Genomic DNA, 20,921 nt, shown 5'->3' with positions numbered 1-20,921 from the left:
CCCGCCCCTTCCATTCTCAGCACCCGGCCTGGCGCCAGGTGTCGCCAGGGTCCCCGCGCGTCCTCTACGGCCACGTTCCTTCTCCTCCTCATGCGGCCAGAGCCTCTCTGGGGACGGAACCGGCGCTTCGTCGTCGCCAGCCAGCGACGCCCACGTTCGCCCACCGACTGGAGGATCCGCTGGTGTGTCCTTCCTCCCTCACCTCAGGCCTGAGGAAAAGCTGGGGCGCCCGCGGCTCCGAACGCCGCCCCCAGAAGGAATCTTGCGGGAACGGGCGTGCGCCTGCGACGGTTCGGTCCCCCCAACTACCGCGGGTCCGGCGCTCCCACCTGCGGCGCTCCGCACAACCCCCCCCCCCGTTTACTGCGCTCCCCGCGCGTGATGCTGCCACGCTCCCACAACTACGGTGATCCAGCCCACCTGTAGCGCCCCGCCTTCCCCCTACTCCCCCCACCTGCTGCGCTCCCCAAAGATGCTCCCACTCAGCTGCTGTGCGTTCCCCCTGCCTGCCGCACTTCCCCCTCTCGATGCTCCTCCCACCTTCGCTGCACACCCTCCTAGGGTGCTTTCCCCTCCCCCACCAGGGATGGTCCGCCCACCTGCGGTGATTTCCCCACCCACCTACGGTGCTTCTCCTTCCCTCTGAGGTGCTTCCGGCTGGTAACGCTCCTCCCACCTGCGATGCAACCCCCCCAAGTGGTGCTCCCTCCAGGCCAAGCTCCCTGGCCCGCGCGGCTCCCAGAAAGCTGGCGCCCCCGGTCCCGCCTGCCCCGCCTACCCGCGCCCCTGAGCCCGCCCTTGGCCGCCCATTGGCGCGCGCCGCGCGGGCGGGGCCGGCGGTTCCAGTGGCGGCGGCGCGGGAGGGGCGCAGTGCCTGCTGAGCACCCTCCCGAGCGCGATCTCTGGCCTGCTCGCCATGGGCGACCACGACGTCTCCCCGAACCCCAAGGGCTCCTTCCGGAAGTTCCTGGAGCAACTCTCCGGTGCCGGCAAAGCCATAGGCGTGCTGACCAGCGGCGGGGATGCCCAAGGTGCGCCACCGCCTCCCCGGGTCCCGGGCCGGAGGCGAAGGGAGGGGACTAGGGAGAAGGGATGTGGGGGTAACCGGGAGAAAGGATGGAGGTACCTGGGAGAAAGGATGGGAGTACCTGGGAGAAAGGATGGGGGTACCGGGGAGAAAGGATGGGGAGCAGGGACCAGAGAGAAAGGATGAGGCTCCAGGGAGAAGAGATGGGGGAAGCAAAGAGAAGAGAGGAGGAGAGCGGGTACCGGGGATAAGAGAAGGGTGGGGGAGAAGGCCCGCGCCCAGGAACCTCGGGGGTACCTTCCTGTGGAGGGAGCGGGTGCGGGCCGTGCAGCCTCAGAAGGAGTCACTGCGGAGTCGGTGGGGAGGGGGAGGGAGGGCTATGGCAGTAGGATCCCTTACCAGGAAGGTCAATTTTCCACCTTCACGTTTATTTTTTAAATTGCGACTGGCTACGGGGTCGCCTGGACCATGCTCGGTGGTCAATTCTCTTCCGAGTCGTAGGATGAAGCCGGACGCCCCTCCAAAGCTTGGCTACAGCGCGGCCACTTCCGATGCCGCGGCTCCCTCCCCAGCTCCGTCACCCACTCCCTACCCCCAATGTCTTGGAAAAATCCGCTGGGTCCCTGCGACGCGTCGGCAGCCTCGCGACCCCCGCGCGGCGCGGGCGGCGTCCCCGCTGCTGTCCGGCGGGACGCGGCGGGGGACGCACGGGGTTCCCTGCCCGGGGTTGCCCGGCGGCCCGGCACCACCTCGCGTTTCCGCTGGGAAATTTTAAAAACGGTTCTCCTCCGCTCTAATCTCTTGTCCCCTTCCGGCTCGTCACCAAACTGAAAGCTGAAATGGGTCACTGCGCCCTCCCCGCCAGCCTCCCCTGGATGGGAAGGAACAGGAAGCGGGGACTCCGGGGCGTCACCAGCCCCGCAAGCGCGGACTCCAGCAACCGCCCCCCACCCCCAAGCGTGGAAGCTGATTTCGGGGAGAAGGGGACCCAGGCTCGGTGCCCACGGACACACGAAGAGAATATTTCAATGTAAAGCGAGGGTGACACAGACGTGCCCCGGGTCCCTAGCGCTGGGCGCACATGGGGACGCAGGGGTGCCCAGACGCTGGGGTTTCCTGATGCCGGTGAATACCTGGGTGGGGCGACCCAACCGCTAGAAAGTAGCAGGGCTGTGCTCAGGCGGCTGCGTCCTTGGAGCCTGAGGATCGCAGGCCGGAGACGCCTCTCGAGCTAGGTTTTGGTTTTTATTTTACCTTCTTCCTCCTGTCCCGGATGAGTTGAAAGGCCCTGATGCCTCATTTTCACCACACACGGTGCAGGGATGCTTAAGTGTTGGGCCAGGCGCCCTCGCCTGCCGCCCACCCTGCCCGTGACCTTCCCTTCGCCCTTGAGCCGGGCGGGGCCTGGGGGGTGCGGCAGGTGGGGCGCTGAGGCTGCAGCCCCGCCCGCCGCGGGCGCGTACGTGATGCCTGGCCAGTCACCGCCCGTGCGCCCCGCGCCCTCTACCCTGGGCACCCCGCCTGCGGCGGGCAGGAGGCATGGGGGTCCCCGGCACGTGGGTCCCTTGGAAGCCCCTCCCTGTCCTACTGAAGGTGGCGCTCGCGACATCAGTCACTGTCGAAGCCCCACAAGCCTGCCTTTGCGTCAGCGCGAGGCAGGGCTGGTCTAATTTGGTATTCTAGTAAAGTGGCCCCTGGTATAAACATTGAAGAGAGAAAATGTTGTGATATAAACAAGGCTGGGGTTGGGGAAGTGGCAGAGTGAAATAGATGACATCGCCCAAGTTACTTAAATGATGTGCCGGATGGGGTCTGGCGGGGTCGGGGTGGGGCTGAGAGAAGCTTCCCCTTCAAAGGGCTTCAAAAGCACGTGCCTCTGGAGAAGTGGGCTAGCCCAAATTAGGAAGCATCTTAAGTGACTCTTACTCCGGTCTTGGAAAGAGAATAAATTGTTGGCACAGGAAGAGGAACTGGTCTCTTAACCCTCCAGGCTTCAAGGTCAGAGTTTCAAGGTCATTTTAGAATTAAGGTGCTCTGTCTGTTGAAAAAAATATAGGTCACTCTTTTGAGTTCCTGTCCAAAAGTCTTCTCAAATACCTGGTAGCTGGTGCAAAGGCAACTGAGGTAATGATGCAATAGACAGAACCAGCATTTTTTCTGCTACTGATACTTAACCTGCTACTTATCTCTGCAACTTGTTTGCAGTTATGAAAAATAGAGGTGAGTAAGTCCACACCTCTTCTTGTCAGTGGAAAAGATACTTTGAGAATCAAAATTATATGAGAACGTGGCTTGGTCAGTGTATTGTCAGGTTAAAGGGAAATCGCCTGATGCTCTGAACTGACACATCTGGGCCGTCCCTGGAGAGCCGACCATGGCCGGGCATCTGGGCATTTTCCCTCAGGCAGAGCTGAGGCTGTAGTCTCCATTTCTTCTTGGACTTCATGCCAAGAGCCACCTCCTCTCTTGATCCTACCTGAGACCTGACTGAACAGTTGAATGCATTTCTTTCCAAGAAAGTTCACCTTAAGATGTGCACCCAGGGGCCGGTCTCGGCAGGCAGCAGCAGACTTACAGCCCCTTGGAGGAGGTTATTCCTAGAGATGCTGTCATTTATACCCCTATCCTTTTACCATCTTATCTTGACTCTAAATGGTATCAGTGCTTGATTTTCCCTGGGATAAGAGAGTTTTGCTCACAGCTAATAAAGACCAAGGAGAATAATCACAAGTCTTAATTTCAGGATAGTTTTCTAATCAGATGTGAAATTATGGTAAAATTTCATGTTGAGATGACTATAGCTTCTAGTTATTGAGCTCACTTGATGTTCTAGAAGCTTTATGGTTCTTATCTCCAGGTCTGATTACCTGGCTCCAAGACACACACATCTTCATTTCAGAGGTGACAAGAGAGGCTCAAGGGGAGAGAAGTAACCTCATTAAGGTGGCAGGCTCATAGGTGGCCCATGGTAGGATTTAAATGAAGTTCTGTGAGGTCTCAACCCCAAACACTTTTCAGTAAGCCCTGCTTTTACAGTTGTAACAACTAATTAATACTCAGAGGAGCAAAGCCGGGTTTGCTCAAAAGTACGCAGATGATGTTTTTTCATAACACCAGAATTTTATCTGGTAAGGCGGGTGGCATTTTCTTTCCATTTTTCAGATTAAGAAATCAAGAAGTATTTAAATAATTTGCCCCAAATCAAGTATTTTTTTAATCAAATTAGAGACAAAAACCTTAAAATTTTTTAAAAACTCAAGTGGAATTTAAGATTGTGCTTTACAAATTACATTGGAAAACAGGACCACTGTGTGAAATTCCTCATACTAAAAATGCATAAACTATTTAATTGGTATAAAATGCCTTAATGATTTCTTCACTAAGTTAATGAAGAGGTAAAATATAATCATCTAAAACAAATAATGAACCTAAAATTTCAGATAGATATTTAAACATGAGACAATAGCTGCCCTACTTACTAGTCAAAAGAAATGGAAGTATTACATAGATTATACAGATGATTTTTACACAGCTTTGATAACAGAAAACGCGTTTGTACGGTAAGAACATTGGGGTGGCTAAATTGATGTAACACCTGATACCAAAGTGATGAAATGCTTGTTTTCCAGTGGAATTTGTATAATATGATTATTGAACAAAATGAAAATCCCCCAGCTATATTCCTGAATCCCCCAACACTATGGCATACGCCAAAAATGAATCATTGCCTTAGACACAAATTGAGGGCCTCTGGAGGGCCTAGTGCAGCTGAGAATGCACAGAAATGGACCCAGAGGGTAGTCTGAACAGGAAAGCTGAGTCCTGTTTGGCCTGTGGCAAAGTAAGCATGAAGACATTGTTTGCAGAAAGCTCATATAGATGGAGTCTGTATAAGCCTTTCCACTAATAGGAAGAATTAGCCATAGGAAAGAATGAAATAATGCCATTTGCAGCAACATGGATGGACCTAGAGAGTAGCATACTAAGTACAGTAAGTCAGACAGAAAAAGATAAATATCATATGATATCACTCATATGTGGAATTAATTTTTTTAAAAAAATGACATAAATGAACTTATTTGCAAAACAGAAACAGACTCAGATTTAGAAAACAAACTTATGGTGACCAAAGGGGAAACGTGGAGGCGGGGGGAGGGATAAAGTAGGAGTTTGGGATTAACACACTACTATATATAAAATAGAGAACCAACAGGAACCTGCTGTATAGCACAGGGAACTCTACTCAATACTCTGTAATAACCTATATGGGAAAAAGAATCTGAAAAAGAACGGATATATGTATATGTATAACTGATACAGTTTTCTGTACACCTGAAACTAACACAACATTGTAAATCAACTACACTCCAATAAAATTAAAAAAAAAAAAGAGTGGCTAACATCGAGTGAACATTTGCTTTTAGCAGTAGGCACTAATGCTTCCACACTGGCTCACCTGCTTCATGCACGAGCAAGTGAGCTTTGAGATGAACTGGCCAGGCTACAGGCTGCGGTGAGAAGGGGTGGCCCAGGACACATGTCCGTTCACCAGGGTGTGCCTCAGCACGGTACGGGGCACTCGGCAGGTACCCAGATGTTTGCTGAATGTCTCCCTCCTGGGATCTCACTGAGTGTGGACCACTTCCTTCTGCGAAATGGTGGGCGACTAGATGTTCTGGCTGTCTTTTCTCATGAAGTCTTTTTTTTAATATGCTTTATAAAAATTAATTAACTTATTATTTACTTTTGGTTGAATTGGGTCTTTGTTGCTGTGCGTGGGCTTTCTCTAGTTGCAGCGAGCGGGGGCTACTCTTTGTTACGGTGCGCGGGCTTCTCATTGCAGTGGCTTCTCTTGTTGTGGAGCACAGGCTCTAAGCGCGTGGGCTTCAATGGTTGTGGCGCTTGGGCTTTGTTGTTCCGCGGCATGTGGGATCTTCCCGGACCAGAGCTCGAACCCGTGTCCCCTGCATTGGCAGGTGGGTTTTTAACCACTGTGCCACCAGGGAAGCTCTCTCATGAAGTCATTTTAACGAATTAAACCTTCACTAATCAAAAGCACTCTTTTTTTTTTTTGGCTCCGCCGAGTGGCTTGCAGGATCTCAGTTCCCCGAGCAGGGATTGAAACCGGGCCAGGGCAGTGAAAGCCTGGAATCCTAACCTCTAGGCCACCAGGGAACTCCCACACAAAAGCATTCTTTTATCTGCAGAGCTGTATCTGGGAACAACTAATGTCTCCAGATAAGAACTTAAAAACCGTCCTCAGAAATGTGAAGTACTAGTCAACCAGAGCTGGATGCTGGTTGGTTTTCCCCTGAACACGTGTTTCTTGAGCACAGCATCTGGGCCCTGCTTGGGTGGGTTCCTTCCATGCCCACCCAAAACTTTGAGGGCCTGAGAGCCCAGTAAGATGAGAACAGTGGGCATCTCACCTCACACAGCTCTGGGGCCCTTCCTGCCCTGGCTCTGAGCACTTACATTCTGTAATGGGAACTTTCCCACTGACAATGTAATCCTTAATTTAGCAAAAATTATTGGGTCCAGGAGGCCGTGCACTAGAATGTTAGTGTTCATCCCATGGGTACCGTGGAAAATCCATGCAATTGCACCCTTTTCTAGGAGTGCAAATAGCGTTGTGTGACACACTTAGATGACCTTTAGAAACTAGACATTTTGTCATCTTTCCAAAAAAGCATGTTTTCCCCCTCGGTTCCAGAAAACTGAAAGCTTTGATACAGGACTCAAACCTTTTATCCGGGAGAATTGGGGCTGTGTGAACACGGGTCTGATGTGAACACGGGTCTGATGGGGTGCCAGGAGCAGTTACAGTAGAAATATGGGGATAGGGTAGTGACATGTTACAGGCAGACATAAGGGCACAGATGTATACCCGCCATGACTGCAATCATGTTGGAAGGTGTCTTTGCGTATGTTAAGAAAAGAGCTGAGTCACCTTTTCGAGTTATTCTTTGCAGCGAGCTCTGTATGGTGGTGTATTTTATTTGTGAGAAAGCACCTTCCGGGGCCCCGGTTTCCTCCCACCCTCTCTTCCGCATGTCTTCACCACCCCACGCTTAGGGTGTTGGGAATCACAGACGTTGTGCTGTCAGGACAAGAGGCAGCATAGTGCATGGCCGAGTGGCGTCGTGAGCACGAAGGGACTTCCTTACAGGGTCTGGCTCTGCTCTCCAGTCCTGGTGGGACAGGGCCTGCAATTGTTGGTTTGCAACATGAAGTGGAATCACACAATCCCTGTCTTCTCCCCCCTCTTTTTTTCTCCCCTTCCCCTTCCCCCGCTTCCCCTGCCCCTAAGACAACCTTGAGTCTCAAGCAGGACCTGCTGGAGAGAAAAGGCAGCACTACTCAGGCCCAGGGAGGCCCTGCTGCCCCTGAGGGCCCTCAGCTTCCTTCTTTATCCTGGATGCAGACAGCTGCCTGAGGATCTGGCTGAGATGTAGATTCTGATTCTGTGGGTCCAGGGAAGGCCTGACAGTCACACCGCAGCAACAGGTCCCTGTGGTCGGCCGAGGACCTAGCTGGAGTCCTGGGTCCAGGTGGCGGTTCAGACCATCTGATGTTTCCTGTGATGGTTTTCTGGTGAGAATTCTGACGGGGAGATCAGTGAATGGAGGCCTCTTGTGTAAAGGTGTGAGCAAGTGGTCGGGCCAGGGTTCTTTTGATTACAAGTGTTGAAGGCTGGCCAGGGGGACCTCGAGCTGCCATCCCTCCTTATTTTTTCAGCTCTGGTCGAATATTCTCAGGCTTTGTTTTCTCTCTCGTTAAATCGTCCCCCAGATGAGTGACGGCCTCCTCGGCCTGCCTTAGGCTGACGATGGAGCCCTTTCTCCCAGGGACGGCCCCCCCACCTGCCATGGGAGGGGGAAGGAATGACCAGCAGGAAATAGCCAGGAGCAGGCAGGGCTGGGAGAGAGTGGCTGGGCCAGTGTGGGGGGCGGGGCCGGGGCCAAGGGGGGCCACGGGGAGGACTTTGGATTTACCTCGTGTGACCTGGAAGCCACCTGGATGCCAGCTGCTTCTGATGAGGGCGGCTTTGTGGAGAGAGGAGGGGAGGGCTGTGGAGGGGGCCCCAGTGTCCTGAGGAGCCGGACTGGGCCGTGGAGGGTGAGCTGGGGGTGGGCTGTGTCAGTGGAGCCTCAGGCTGGAGCTGGTCCACGCAGCAGGAAGAAAGGCCGAGCGAGGAGCCCAGGTGGGGACAGGCAGGCTTGCAGAAGGACATTCTTGACACAATGTTCATACCAGTGAATAGTGGGAAAACCAGTGGAAAATCATCACAGGGAATGAGCTGCATTAGGATCCCGGATGGAATATGCATCGCTTCGCACTGGTAGGTGTGGCAAGATAGACATGCGTTGTTGGGGGTTAAAAGCAGGGTCAAGATGGAGGGAAATGGCAGAGATGAGGCTTATGTGTGATTGTGTGATTTTAAACTAGTCACCATGTTTGGAAATGTAACAGAAACAGGTGAAATTAATTTAAGCCTCTGTTTTCTTCAGTCCAATGTTTCAACCCATTGTCAATACAAAGGTGATTAATAAGCTGTTTCACATTCTTTTTTCCATCTTGAGCCTTTGAAATCCAGCATGTGTCTGCCCCAGTGCGTGTTGGTGTGGTCGGTGGGGATCCCAGTGGATGGGAGTCTAGAGGGAGGGGTGTGTGAATCGCTCAGGTTCAGACGGTCCCTCCTGCGTGTTCATGTCACAGTCAGGGGCCATGCAGGGGACCTCTGGCAGTGGTCTGGTGCCTGCAGTGGCCCTGGGCCTGCTGTGGTCCTCCTTCCCAGACGTCCAGATGGCCACTTGGCCAGCCTCCATCACCGTCTTCCATTCTCTCCCAAATGGCACGTCTCAAGGCGGCTGCTGCCCCTCTGCACACCCCCATGGCAACCCCCAGCCCTGCTCTGCTTTCCTTCTTTCTCCTGCACCTCTGGGTGAAATGTGTGTGTGTGTTGTGTGTTGTTTACCGGCTGCAACAAGCCCCACCAGGGCCACGACCTTCCCCTCTTTTGTCACTGCATCGCCCGGCAGTGCCAGCAGAGAAAAGACACCCCATCCGTGTGTCCTGGATGGACGGACGGATGAATAAATGAATGATTGAACCCGCTCAGAGATTTATGTCCCTGACATCTAAGACAAGACTAGGTGATTTGGACACTTCAGGATGATGAGAAACCCCCGGTTGGTAACTGATTCACAGGGGATCCAGCATCCCGACACTTTCTCCTGAGGACGTTTTTTCCCCTCCCACACCTGAATTATTAAACAAGGAAGCTTTATGGAGAGCGTCAGTAGGAAGAGCAAGATAAGGTGCGCTTTAAGTTTGTTTTCTGACCTATGCTAACATCCTTGCTTTGGTACAAAGGTGAAAACTCCATATAGTCAGGGAGAAACCAGTAAGAGGATTAAGCACCAGATCTTATTTTTCAAAAGGGAATTTAAATATTGAAATTAGTCAGGGAGTGGTTATGGGCACTGAGAAATATGCAGGGGAAACAGCTCCACACAGTCATAAAGGGCTAAGTAAGGTTTATTAGACTCTTCAGACCACATAGGAAGTAAAACAAAGCCCCAGTTATTTTATTGGAATCAACACAGTCCTTGTTTTTAACAAATTACTTGAAGTTTAAATTTTATCAGAGGGACTTCCCTGGTGGCGCAGTGATTAAGAATCCGCCTGTGAGGACAGGAATAAAGACACAGACATAGAGCATGGACTTGAGGACACAGGGAGGGGTAAGGGTAAGCTGGGACGAAGTGAGAGAGTAACATGGACCTATATATACTACCAAATGGAGAATAGATAGCTAGTGGGAAGCAGCTGCATAGCACAGGGAGATCAGCTCAGTGCTTTGCGACCACCTAGAGGGGTGGGATAAGGAGGGTGGGAGGGAGATGCAAGAGTGAGGGGATATGGGGATATACATATGCATATAGCTGATTCACTTTGTTATACAGCAGAAACTAACACAACAATGTAAAGCAATTATACTCCAATAAAGATGTTAAAAAAAAAAAGAATCCGCCTGCCAGTGCAGGGGACACAGGTTTGAGCCCTGGTCCAGGAAGATCCCACATGCCGCGGAACAACTAAGCCCGTGTGCCACAACTACTAAGCCTGCGCTCTACAGCCTGTGAGCCACAACTACTGAGCCCACCTGCCACAAATACTGAAGCCCATGCTCCACAACAAGAGAAGCCACTGCAATGAGAAGCCCGCGCACCGCAATGAAGAGTAGGCCCCGCTCACCGCAACTAGGGAAAGCTCACGTGCAGCAATGAAGACCCAACACAGCCAAAAATAAATAAATAAATAAATTTAAATAAATAAACGTTACCAGAACAGAATCTCAGGAAACCTTTGGGTCCACGGCCTCCCTGACCTCAAGGAAGAAGTTATCTTAATGACTATCTTACGTGCATGATGCTTTAGTAAGAACCTATTTGAGAATACGTCACATCAAGAAAACAATGTCTCTTCTTTCTAGCGCACCTAAAGTAATTTTCTCACATTTTCCACTTAGCTGCTCCTTGGTTCTTTCAAGATTTATTTATTTTTGGTTCCCGTAGCAAGTCTGCACATTCCCTGAGGACGAGGGTTTTAATTTTTGCAAGTGATGAAGAGGATACTTTCCAAATACTAAGATTCTTTCTTGGTGGCAGGATGATGGTTTCCCATGGAAACAATTAGGGAAGTTTTTTGAACTCCAGAGCCTGGCTGCCAAAACAAAACCAAAAACAAAAGGAAGGAACTCAACTATGTCTGAACGTTTATTGAAAACAGCAGCTGGAGTGCCCTGTGCTCTCTGGACAGTCCAGGACAGGACAGCATCCAACAGAACCAGAAAATCGGCACTGCTCACCCACAAGGCCCTCAGACCCCAAATCATATGTCTGAATCCCAGTTGCGTGTGTCAAAGAGGCTGTCGGTGAAAATTGGCCTTTCCTGTGTCCTTGGCTTCTGTCTTCTGGGCCCTTCCTTAAAGGCACTCACCTGTGGGCCCAGCACTAGATAGCAGCTCTGTCCTGTCCTTCCCAAATTCAAGTGGAGAGCCGGCCTCTCCCCAAACAATTACGCAAGAACTGGGGCCCCATGGGCATTGTTTTCTCCAAGTTTCCTTCCTACTAGAGGGAATTATAACGTCTTTTAAGTTAAAATAAAAGGAAGAGTAGGGTTTACACTCCAGCTTTGCCTTTTTTTTTTTTTTTTTTTGCGGTATGCGGGCCTCTCACTGTTGTGGCCTCTCCCGTTGCGGGGCACAGGCTCCAGACGCGCAGGCCCAGCGGCCATGGCTCACGGGCCCAGCCGCTCCGCGGCATGTGGGATCCTCCCGGTCCGGGGCACGAACCCGCGTCCCCTGCATCAGCAGGCGGACTCTCAACCACTGCGCCACCAGGGAAGCCCCCAGCTTTGCCTTTTACAAGTTTTGGTCCCTTGGCTGTTAATTTATCCACTTAGAGCCCGACTTCCTCATCTCTCAGGAGGACCCAGGCCCCGCAGGCTTTCTGGGAACATCAGCTCAGGTGCTCAGAGCACTCAGCCCTGGTTACCACCGAGCTGTTACCACAGCTCCTCTCAGGCCCCAATCAGAAGGCGGCCAGCTCCGGGCTGCACGGGAAAGGCAGCAGGTGTAGCCAAGTTACCTTAACGACCCTGGAATAAAAGCCTTGGGGGGTTGGCGCTAAGGCTCAGACGCGCGGAGCCTACTCTCCGGGGAACTTGGGAGGAATACGGTGCTCAGGAACCTCCCTGACCTGGGACCCCCCCCCCCCCCAACAACCCTCACCTCAGGCCTGCTGCGGGCTGAGGGGGGACCAGCCCCGAGCGGACGGGCCGCTTTCCCAGGTGAGTCCAGCTCAACCCCATGGGGCAGGGTAGGAGTTCAGGCCCCAGGCCTGCTGTGAAGGTGGTCAGAACTTTCAGGCAGGGGTCACCCTGGGCATGTTTTTCTTCCACATGGGGACCCCTGGGGTCACCTCTGGATAGTGTCCCACTTGTCGTTCCTTCTGCCATTTTTTCTCCACTTGCACTTTCTAAAATCCCCCAACTCCTCTTTATTCATGCCTTTATGAAAGCCTCCCCACCCCGCCACCCGCCAGAAATGAGGTCTTCAGGAGCACGTGGGGGAGGGCGAGGGCCAGGGAGCCGGCGTTAACTCGTGCGCTTGCGTCCTGGTAATGGAGAGTTGGTAGGGCTCCAGCGTTTGGTGGTCAGTCTCTCGATTCAGGGGCCACAGAATAAAGTCCTAGAATCGCGGGGTCTGTGGGAAGGGGCCGAGAGGAGCTCGTTTATCCGTTCGGTTAAGGCCTGAGAGCTGAGGCTGCCTGCATGAGATGCAGGTGTGTCGCCCAGGTGGGTGTAGTGAAGGCCGGTGAGGAAAGGCCGGTGGGGAAGCCTTCCTGGAGGTGAAGGAGCCCCGTCCCTCCTGGAGGTTGAGCAAGGATCCCTCCGGGACGTGGTGGCAGTTCTGGGGGAGCTGCAGTCCTGACGTGTAGATGGGGCATCCAGGTGGGACTGAGCAGGTAGGAAGAGCCCGGGGGGCTGGAGATCTCCCCTGAAGAGCTTGGTTTTATGAGCACAGGCCCTGGGGAATCCAGGGAGGAACCTGGGCGTTTTTGAGTTTGAGAAAGAGAATGCTGATGCTACCATAGAAAACATCTCAAAAAAGTGTGTGAGATTACAGCTAGCACAAGGGGAGTGCGTCTACAGGGTGTATGCACTGCACTCCAAAGGGGCGGGCATGGGAAAGCAAGACACGGCCTCATCTGTGTTTGTTTTTTTAACCGTGTTTTTCAGAGTTTTAGATTTCAGAGCAAAGCCGAGGCGAAGTTCCAGAGATTCCCCTCTATCTTCTGCCCCCACCCATGCAGACCCACCCCCACCCTCTCAACATCCCCACCAGCTGGTGCATTTGTTATAATTGATGACCCTACATGGACACGTCATCCTCACCCAGAGTCCATAGTTGATGTTTTAGGGTTCACTCTTGGTGTTGCCCGTTCTATGGGTTTGGACAAATGTATAACGAGGTGTATCCATTATTATAACGTCATACAGTGCAGTTTCACTGCACTAAAAATCCTCTGTGCCCCACCTGTTCATCCCCCCAACCCCCAACGACCACTGACTTTTTTTTTTACTGTCTCCACAGCTTTGCCTTTTCCGACATATGTAATTTTTTTAATAAGAAGAATATATTTATAAATTACTTGTATAATAACAAAAGAGGAAAAGCTGCTTTACTCATTCTGGCCATAACGTGAATAATGTTAGAGGGAGATGGTGGATTCAGGGGAAGTTTGGGGAGGGAAATGTCAGTTTTATGGGCAAGGAGCTGTGGAGGGTATGAGTATCCAGGTTGTGCGAGAGTGAAAAGTTTTGCTGATCTGAGTGAGAGAATATAGGAAACGGAGGTGAAGATGACGCAGGTGAAATGATTTATTGCATCTTGAAATGCTGAGTTTGAGGGTATGAGAGACAGCCAGCAATGAATCAGTAGGTCATTAAAATCCTTCGTGTAATAAACTAGGTTTGAACATGAAGTGGTGAGACTACCAAATACATAATGTCTACCTGTGCGTAGATGTTAGATATACATTTAACATGGATTTATTTCCAGCTTTTCCGGCTCTGTGAACACTGTAGCCTTGCAAAATTGTCACCTTTCAGAGGCAACGATCTCATTCCAGATTTCCAAACTGGCTCAATGTAATTTGTAAATTTGTAACCATCCTCTGAGCAGGTTTACCATCCAAATACATACAAATTTAATCTCCTTGTCTGTGGAGTATATTCCCTGGGACCCGAGGTGCCTTCGTTTGTTTATTTACTTACCAGAAGTACCACTTACTATATGGTCCATGTTCTCCAACACCTTTAGTCCTGAAGTCTGTTCCCAAAATTTAAATTTACGAAGGAGGCAGATTGGAACTATTGGCACAGGAGCAGTTAGGCTGGATGCCCAGGTGCTGCATATTCTGAGGCTCGGGACTGCATCCCTAACGAGAGGAATGATCCTCCCTTCTCACTGCTCTCCTGATGGCCTTGTTCATCAGCTGATATGATGATACAGGGTTTTACAGATGTGAAATCCTGACCTGTTCACGTAGGTCTAGACTTATGGTCCATCGCACAGTTGGCTGCCCCAAAATGGGGCTTCAGTGGAAAGCAGAATGGAGTGTGGCAGTTTTATACAAGGATACATTGCACTTTTAACTTCCTTCAAGGCCCTCTGGGGAAGTATGGAAAATGGCCTACATTTATCTTGATTAGGTATTATTTATAGTATACTGGTTTAATTGGATCTTTTAATAAAATTGCATGATTTATATTTAAGGCCACTGACTAAATTACTTTCTTTTACACTAGTAGCTGGTAATAATTTTTCATCTCCTCCCCAGACCAATGGCCTTTTCAGGCCTATTTGAAATTGGCTACCTATAAACAAACATCTCTCCTTTGTTGTTTTGCAATTGGATGGAATCAACCTACGGATTCACACCAAATTGAGGTCGCTCATATTCCGAGTGTGTTTACAGCGATGTTCTAAACCAGCAGTGCTCCAGGCTCTGTTCATCTGTGGACTAGGCCACAACATGCTGGTCCCTGCCTTGTACTTTTTTCTCTTCTCCCTGCACTAAGCCTGGAGGTTTGTGTTGTGAGCACTTTTCATAGGGGCCGTCCGAGAGGTTACACGGTTTTCCCACCATCACAGCTAATTAAATGGCATCACTAGATTCTCCCCAGCCTCCTCAGTAACTACTGTCCTTATTCCTTTGCAGGTATGAATGCTGCTGTCCGAGCTGTCGTGCGCATGGGAATATACGCGGGGGCCAAAGTGTACTTTATCTATGAGGTCAGTGTCACGTCCCCCTCCCGCTTTCTCTGACTCTCAGGAATCGCTGCCGCGTACTCACTTGGGGGCCTCACGCGTGCCTGGGGCTGCTGACTGCAGGCAAGGGGCAGCAGGTGACGGGCAAACTTGGGTGCCAATAGGGGAGCCCAGGTACCAGGAGAGGTTACACCCCCGGTCTAGATGCACGTCTGTGAGATTTGTATTAGGGAACAAGGGGAGAAAGGTGATGAAACGGGGCTCAAAATGCCATTTTGATATCCACCTAGTGTTCTTGTAGGATTAATGATATCAAACTGGTTGTACTTATTTGCAGTTCTCATTCCTTACATGATATAGTCACTAAAACTGGGGCCTGAATTTGAATAAACATTAAGCTGAATGGGGGGGAGAGTGGCCACTTTGGGCTTTTCATCATTAATGTAAAACCCAGGCCACCTCCCTAGTATCTCTTTATGCCTTAACTTCAAAATGAAGCATCTGAAAGCAAACAGATGGCCCATTATCTCCTGCTTTTGAGGTCCTGGCAGCTTAGAAGTAAGTTGTGTTTGGAGGGAAGGCACCCATACAGCTTGGACCACGTGATTTATTTCAAAAACTATTAGAAAAAATAACATATTTAGTTTTTAAATTTATAAAACAGAATAAAGCTTAAAAATGGAAATAAGAGAATGGTTTTTTTAATTGCTTAATTCTTCCAAAATCACTGTTAGGATTTTATTCTGATTCTTCCCAGTGTAATACATGTGAAATACTGGAAGGAAATATATACATTATTAGCACCATAGCAAATGTATTTTGTATACTATGTTTTTTACCTGCCAGTGTGTTATGACAATTTTGTATGTGTTAACGTACATTCCACAACTATCGCGTAAATGTCTGTGTAAAATTCCATCAACCTGATGTCTCATCATTTACCTGACCCCTCAGCTACTTGATCCTTGCATTCCTATGCCACCGGCAACATTTAGGTCACTGCCCATTTTTCAACTATCCTAACACAGCAAGCTCTAGGTTAATATTTGAAGCTGTTCTATGCTTTGCATCGTTGCTGTGATCCCAGGATACGGCATCTGCCGAGTTAAAAGGGGTAGTCGTCCTAACGGGTCTCAGTGTGTCTTGCCAAAGTGATTTCTTTGTTCCATCCCAGGCCCACGCCGGGCACACAGGTGGCACCAACCCTGCCAGTTCTGTGTGTGCGGCCCACCTTGCTGAGAGCTGGCCAGGGCTCCGGAGTCTGTTTACTGAGTCATTTTCTCTCCTTGAGAAGTAACTGCTCACAGGTTTTGCTCGTTGGTCCAAATGACCATGTGTTTATCGTTTGCGGGAAAGATGTTTTTTCCTGGGCTTAGGTTTGCTTTTTATCTTTTTATTTATTTATTTATTTTTATTCAAACAGAAAGTCACAAAAATTATCATCCTCATCAGTTCACTCAGTCCCGTGTAATTATTATTTTTTCATGTTGATCTTTTGTTAGCACTTTTATGAAATCATCTAATGGAAAACCATTAGAGTTCTGAAAATGCTTACTCATTCAGTTCAGCAGTATAGTCAGTTACCAGAAACCTGTACTTGTCATAGTCGTTTCCATGAATTCCTTGAAGAAAAACCCTTTTATAGGAACATTTTTGCGAAAGCATCAGAGTACACCCAGAACTGTCTGTAAATGACAAAAGACTTAAAACTGACCACGGTTAAAGATTTGATGAAAGTTTATAATAATGCAATTGATGAGGAAATTTAGTTTTCTGAGATATACAAATTTATTTCTGAGATATACATTTTAAAGTAATAACTAGAATTATGACTTATAACATTATACCAAAACATATAAGATTTTTAGAAATTTCGGGTAATGTCTGAAACATTTATATTAACATATATTAACATATTTCCATAGAAATAACCCAAAGAAAGTTTAGTATTAGTTGTTTTTTGTTTGTTTTTTTATACTGCAGGTTCTTATTAGTCATCAATTTTATACACATCAGTGCATACATGTCAATCCCAATCGCCAATTCAGCACACCATCATCCCCACCCCACCGCGGTTTCCCCCCCTTGGTGTCCATACATTCACTACATCTGTGTCTCAACTTCTGCCCAGCAAACCAGTTCATCTATACCATTTTTCTAGCTTCCACATACATGAGTTAATATACGATATTTGTTTTTCTCTTTCTGACTTCACTCTGTATGACAGTCTCTAGATCCACCACGTCTCAACAAATGACTCAATTTCGTTCCTTTTTATGGCTGAGTAATATTCCATTGTATATATGTACCACATCTTCTTTATTCATTTGTCTGTTGATGGGCATTTAGGTTGCTTCCATGACCTGGCTATTGTAAATAGTGCTGCAATGGAACGTTAGGGTGCGTGTGTCTTTTTGAATTCTGGTTTTCTCTGGGTATATGCTCAGTAGTGGGATTGCTGGATCATATGGTAATTCTATTTTTAGTTTTTTAAGGAAACTCCATACTGTTCTCAATAGTGGCTGTATCAGTTTACATTCCTACCAACAGTGCAAGAGGGTTCCCTTTTCTCCACACCCTCTCCAGCATTTGTTGTTTGTAGATTTTCTGATGATGCCCATTCTAACTGGTGTGAGGAGAGACCTCATTGTACTTTTGATTTGCATTTCTCTAATAATTAGTGATGTTGAGCAGCTTTTCATGTGCTTCTTGGTCACCTATATGTCTTTTTTGGAGAAATATCTATTTAGGTCTCCTGCCCATTTTTGGATTGGGTTGTTTGTTTCTTTAATATTGAGCTGCATGAGCTGTTTATATATTTTGGAGATTAATCCTTTGTCCATTGACTCGTTTGCAAATATTTTCTCCCATTCTGAGGATTGTCTTTTCGTCTTGTTTGTGGTTTCCTTTGCTGTGCAAAAGCTTTGAAGTTTCATTAGGTCCCATTAGTTTATTTTTGTTTTTATTTCCATTACTCCAGGAGGTGGATCGAAAAAAAATCTTGCTGTGATTTATGTCAAAGAGTGTTCTTCCTATGTTTTCCTCTAAGAGTTTTATAGTGTCCATTCTTACATTTAGGTCTCTAATACATTTTGAGTTTATTTTTGTGTATGGTGTTAGGGAGTGTTGTAATTTCATTCTTTTACATGTAGCTTTCCAGTTTTCCCAGCACCACTTACTGAAGAGACTCTCTTTTCTCCATTGTATATCTTTGCCTCCTTTGTCACAGATTAGTTGACCATAGGTGCGTGGGTTTATTTCTGTGCATTAATTTTGTATCCTGCAACTTTACCAAATTCATTGATCAGCTCTAGTAGTTTTCTGGTGGCATTTTTAGGATTCTCTATGTATAGTATCATGTCATCTGCAAAGAGTGACGGCTTAACAACTTCTTTTCTGATTTGGATTCCTTTTAGATCTTTTCCTAGAACTTCCAAAACTATGTTGAATAATAGTAGTGAGAGTGGACATCCTTGTCTCGTTTCTGATCTTAGAGGAAATGCTTTCAGGTTTTCACCACTGAGAATGATGTTTCCTGTGGGTTTGTCATATATGGCCTTAATTATGTTGAGGTAGGTTCCCTCTATGCCCACTTTCTGGAGAGTTTTTATCATAAATCGGTGTTGGATTTTGTCAAAAGCTTTTTCTGCATCTATTCAGATGATCATATGGTTTTTCTGCTTCAATTTGTTAATATGGTGTATCACATTGATTGATTTGCGTATATTGAAGAATCCTTGCATCCCTGGGATAAATCCCACTTGATCATGGTGTATGATCCTTTTAATGTGCTGTTGGTTTCTGTTTGCTAGTATTTTGTTGAGGATTTTTGTATCTATACTCATCAGTGATATTGGTCTGTAATTTTCTTTTTTTGTAGTATCTTTGTTTGGTTTTGGTATCAGGGTGATGGTGGTCTCATAGAATGAGTTTGGGAGTGTTCCTTCCTCTGCAATTTTTTGGAAGAGTTTGAGAAGGATAGGTGTTAGCTCCTCTCTAAATGTTTGATAGAATTCACCTGTGAAGCCATCTGATCCTGGACTTTTGTCTGTTGGAAGATTTTTAAGCACAGTTCTAATTTCATTACTTATGATTGGTCTGTTCATATTTTCTGTTTCTTCCTGGTTCAGTCTTGGAAGGTTATACCTTTCTAAGAATTTGTCCATTTCTTCCAGGTTGTCCATTTTATTGGCATAGAGTTGCTCGTACTAGTCTCTTAGGATGCTTTGTATTTCTGCGGTGTCTGTTGTAACTTCTCATTTTTCATCTCTTAATTTTATTGATTTGAGTCCTCTCCCTCTTTTTCCTGATGAGTCTAGCTAATGGTTTATCAATTTTGTTTATCTTCTCAAAGAACCAGCTTTTAGTTTTATTGATCTTTGCTGTTGTTTTCTTTGTTTCTACTTCATTTATTTCTGCTCTGATCTTTATGATTTCTTTCCTTCTACTAACTTTTGGTTTTGTTTGCTCTTCTTTCTCTAGTCCCTTTAGGTGTAAGGTTAGATTGTTTATTTGAGGTGTTTCTTGTTTCTTGAGGTAGACTTGTATAGCTATAAACTTCCCTCTTAGAGCTGCTTTTGCTGCATCCCATAGGTTTTGGATTGTCATGTTTTCATTGTCATTTGTCTCTAGGTAATTTTTGATTTCCTCTTTGATTTCTTCAGTGATCTCTTGGTTATTTAGTAACGTATTGTTTAGCCTCCATGTGTTTGTGTTTTTTACGTTCTTTTCCCTGTAATTGATTTCTAATCTCATAGCGTTGTGGTCAGAAAAGATGCTTGATATTTCAATTTTCTTAAATTTACTGAGGCTTGATTTGTGACCCAGGATGTGATCTATCCTGGAGAATGTTCCATGCACACTTAAGAAGAAAGTGTAATCTCCTGTTTTTGGATGGAAATATATTTATATTATAAATATTTATATTATAAATATTTATATTTTTAAATATTTATAAATATCAGCCCTATAAATATCAGTTAAGTCTATCTGGTCTATTGTGTCATTTAAAACTTCTATTTCCTTTTTTATTTTCATTTTGGATGATCTGTCCATTGGTGTAAGTGAGGTGTTAAAGTCCCCCACTATTACTGTGTTACTGTCAGTTTCCTCTTTTATAGCTGTTAGCAGTTGCCTTATGCATTGGTGTGCTCCTATGTTGGGTGCATATATATTTATAATTGTTGTATCTTCTTCTTGGATTGATCCCTTGATCATTATGTAGTGTCCTTCCTTGTCTCTTGTAATATTCTTTATTTTAAAGTCTATTTTATCTGATATGAGTATTGCTACTCCAGCTTTCTTTTGATTTCCATTTGCATGGAATATCTTTTTCTATCCCCTCACTTTCAGTCTCTATGTGTCCCTAGGTCTGAAGTGCGTCTCCTGTAGACAGCATATATATGGATCTTGTTTTTGTATCCATTCAGCAAGGCTGTGCCTTTTGGTTGGAGCAATTAATCCATTCACGTTTAAGGTAATTATTGATATGTATGTCCCTATGACTATTTTCTTAATTGTTTTGGGTTTGTTTTGTAGATCCTTTTCTTCTCTTGTGTTTCCCACTTAGAGAAGTTCCTTTAGCATTTGTTGTAGAGCTGGTTTGGTGGTGCTGAATTCTCTTCTGGCTTGTAGAGTTTCTGCTGCAAAATCAGCTGTTAACCTTATGGGAGTTCCCTTGTATGTTATTTGTCATTTTTCCCTTGCTGCTTACAATAACATTTCTTTGTCTTTAATTTTTGTCAATTTGATTACTAGGTGTCTCGGCATGTTTCTCCTTGGGTTTACATGTATGGGACTTGCCCTGCTTCTTGGACTTGGGTGGCTATTTCCTTTCCCATGTTAGGGACGTTTTTGACTATAATCTCTTCAAATATTTTCTCATGTCCTTTCTCTCTCTCTTCTCCTTCTGGGACCCATATAATGCAAATGTTGTTGCATTTAATGTTGTCCCAGAGGTCTCTTAGGTTTTCTTCATTTCTTTTCATTCTTTTTCTTTATTTTTTTCCTTGGCAGTGAATTCTACCATTCTGTCTTCCAGGTCACTTATCC

At 47.1% G+C, this 20,921-nt stretch overlaps 1 protein-coding gene across 1 annotated transcript in view; it reads left to right on the top strand.

The window, feature by feature from the left end:
* The first annotated feature begins 769 nt into the window (after positions 1-769).
* The window catches only part of PFKP (phosphofructokinase, platelet), a 71,831-nt gene continuing 51,679 nt past the window's right edge, over positions 770-20,921 (top strand). Inside the window, exons 1-2 of the mRNA XM_032620337.1 lie at positions 770-1,031; positions 14,821-14,894. Of these exons, the coding sequence (XP_032476228.1) occupies positions 917-1,031; positions 14,821-14,894 (189 nt within the window). The 5' untranslated portion in view covers positions 770-916. The remainder of the gene's footprint in view (positions 1,032-14,820; positions 14,895-20,921) is intronic.

Source organism: Phocoena sinus, chromosome 2 (assembly GCF_008692025.1).
Source record: "Phocoena sinus isolate mPhoSin1 chromosome 2, mPhoSin1.pri, whole genome shotgun sequence".
Classification (NCBI taxonomy): Eukaryota; Metazoa; Chordata; class Mammalia; order Artiodactyla; family Phocoenidae; genus Phocoena; species Phocoena sinus.
This window is presented reverse-complemented; position numbering and strand designations above follow the sequence as displayed.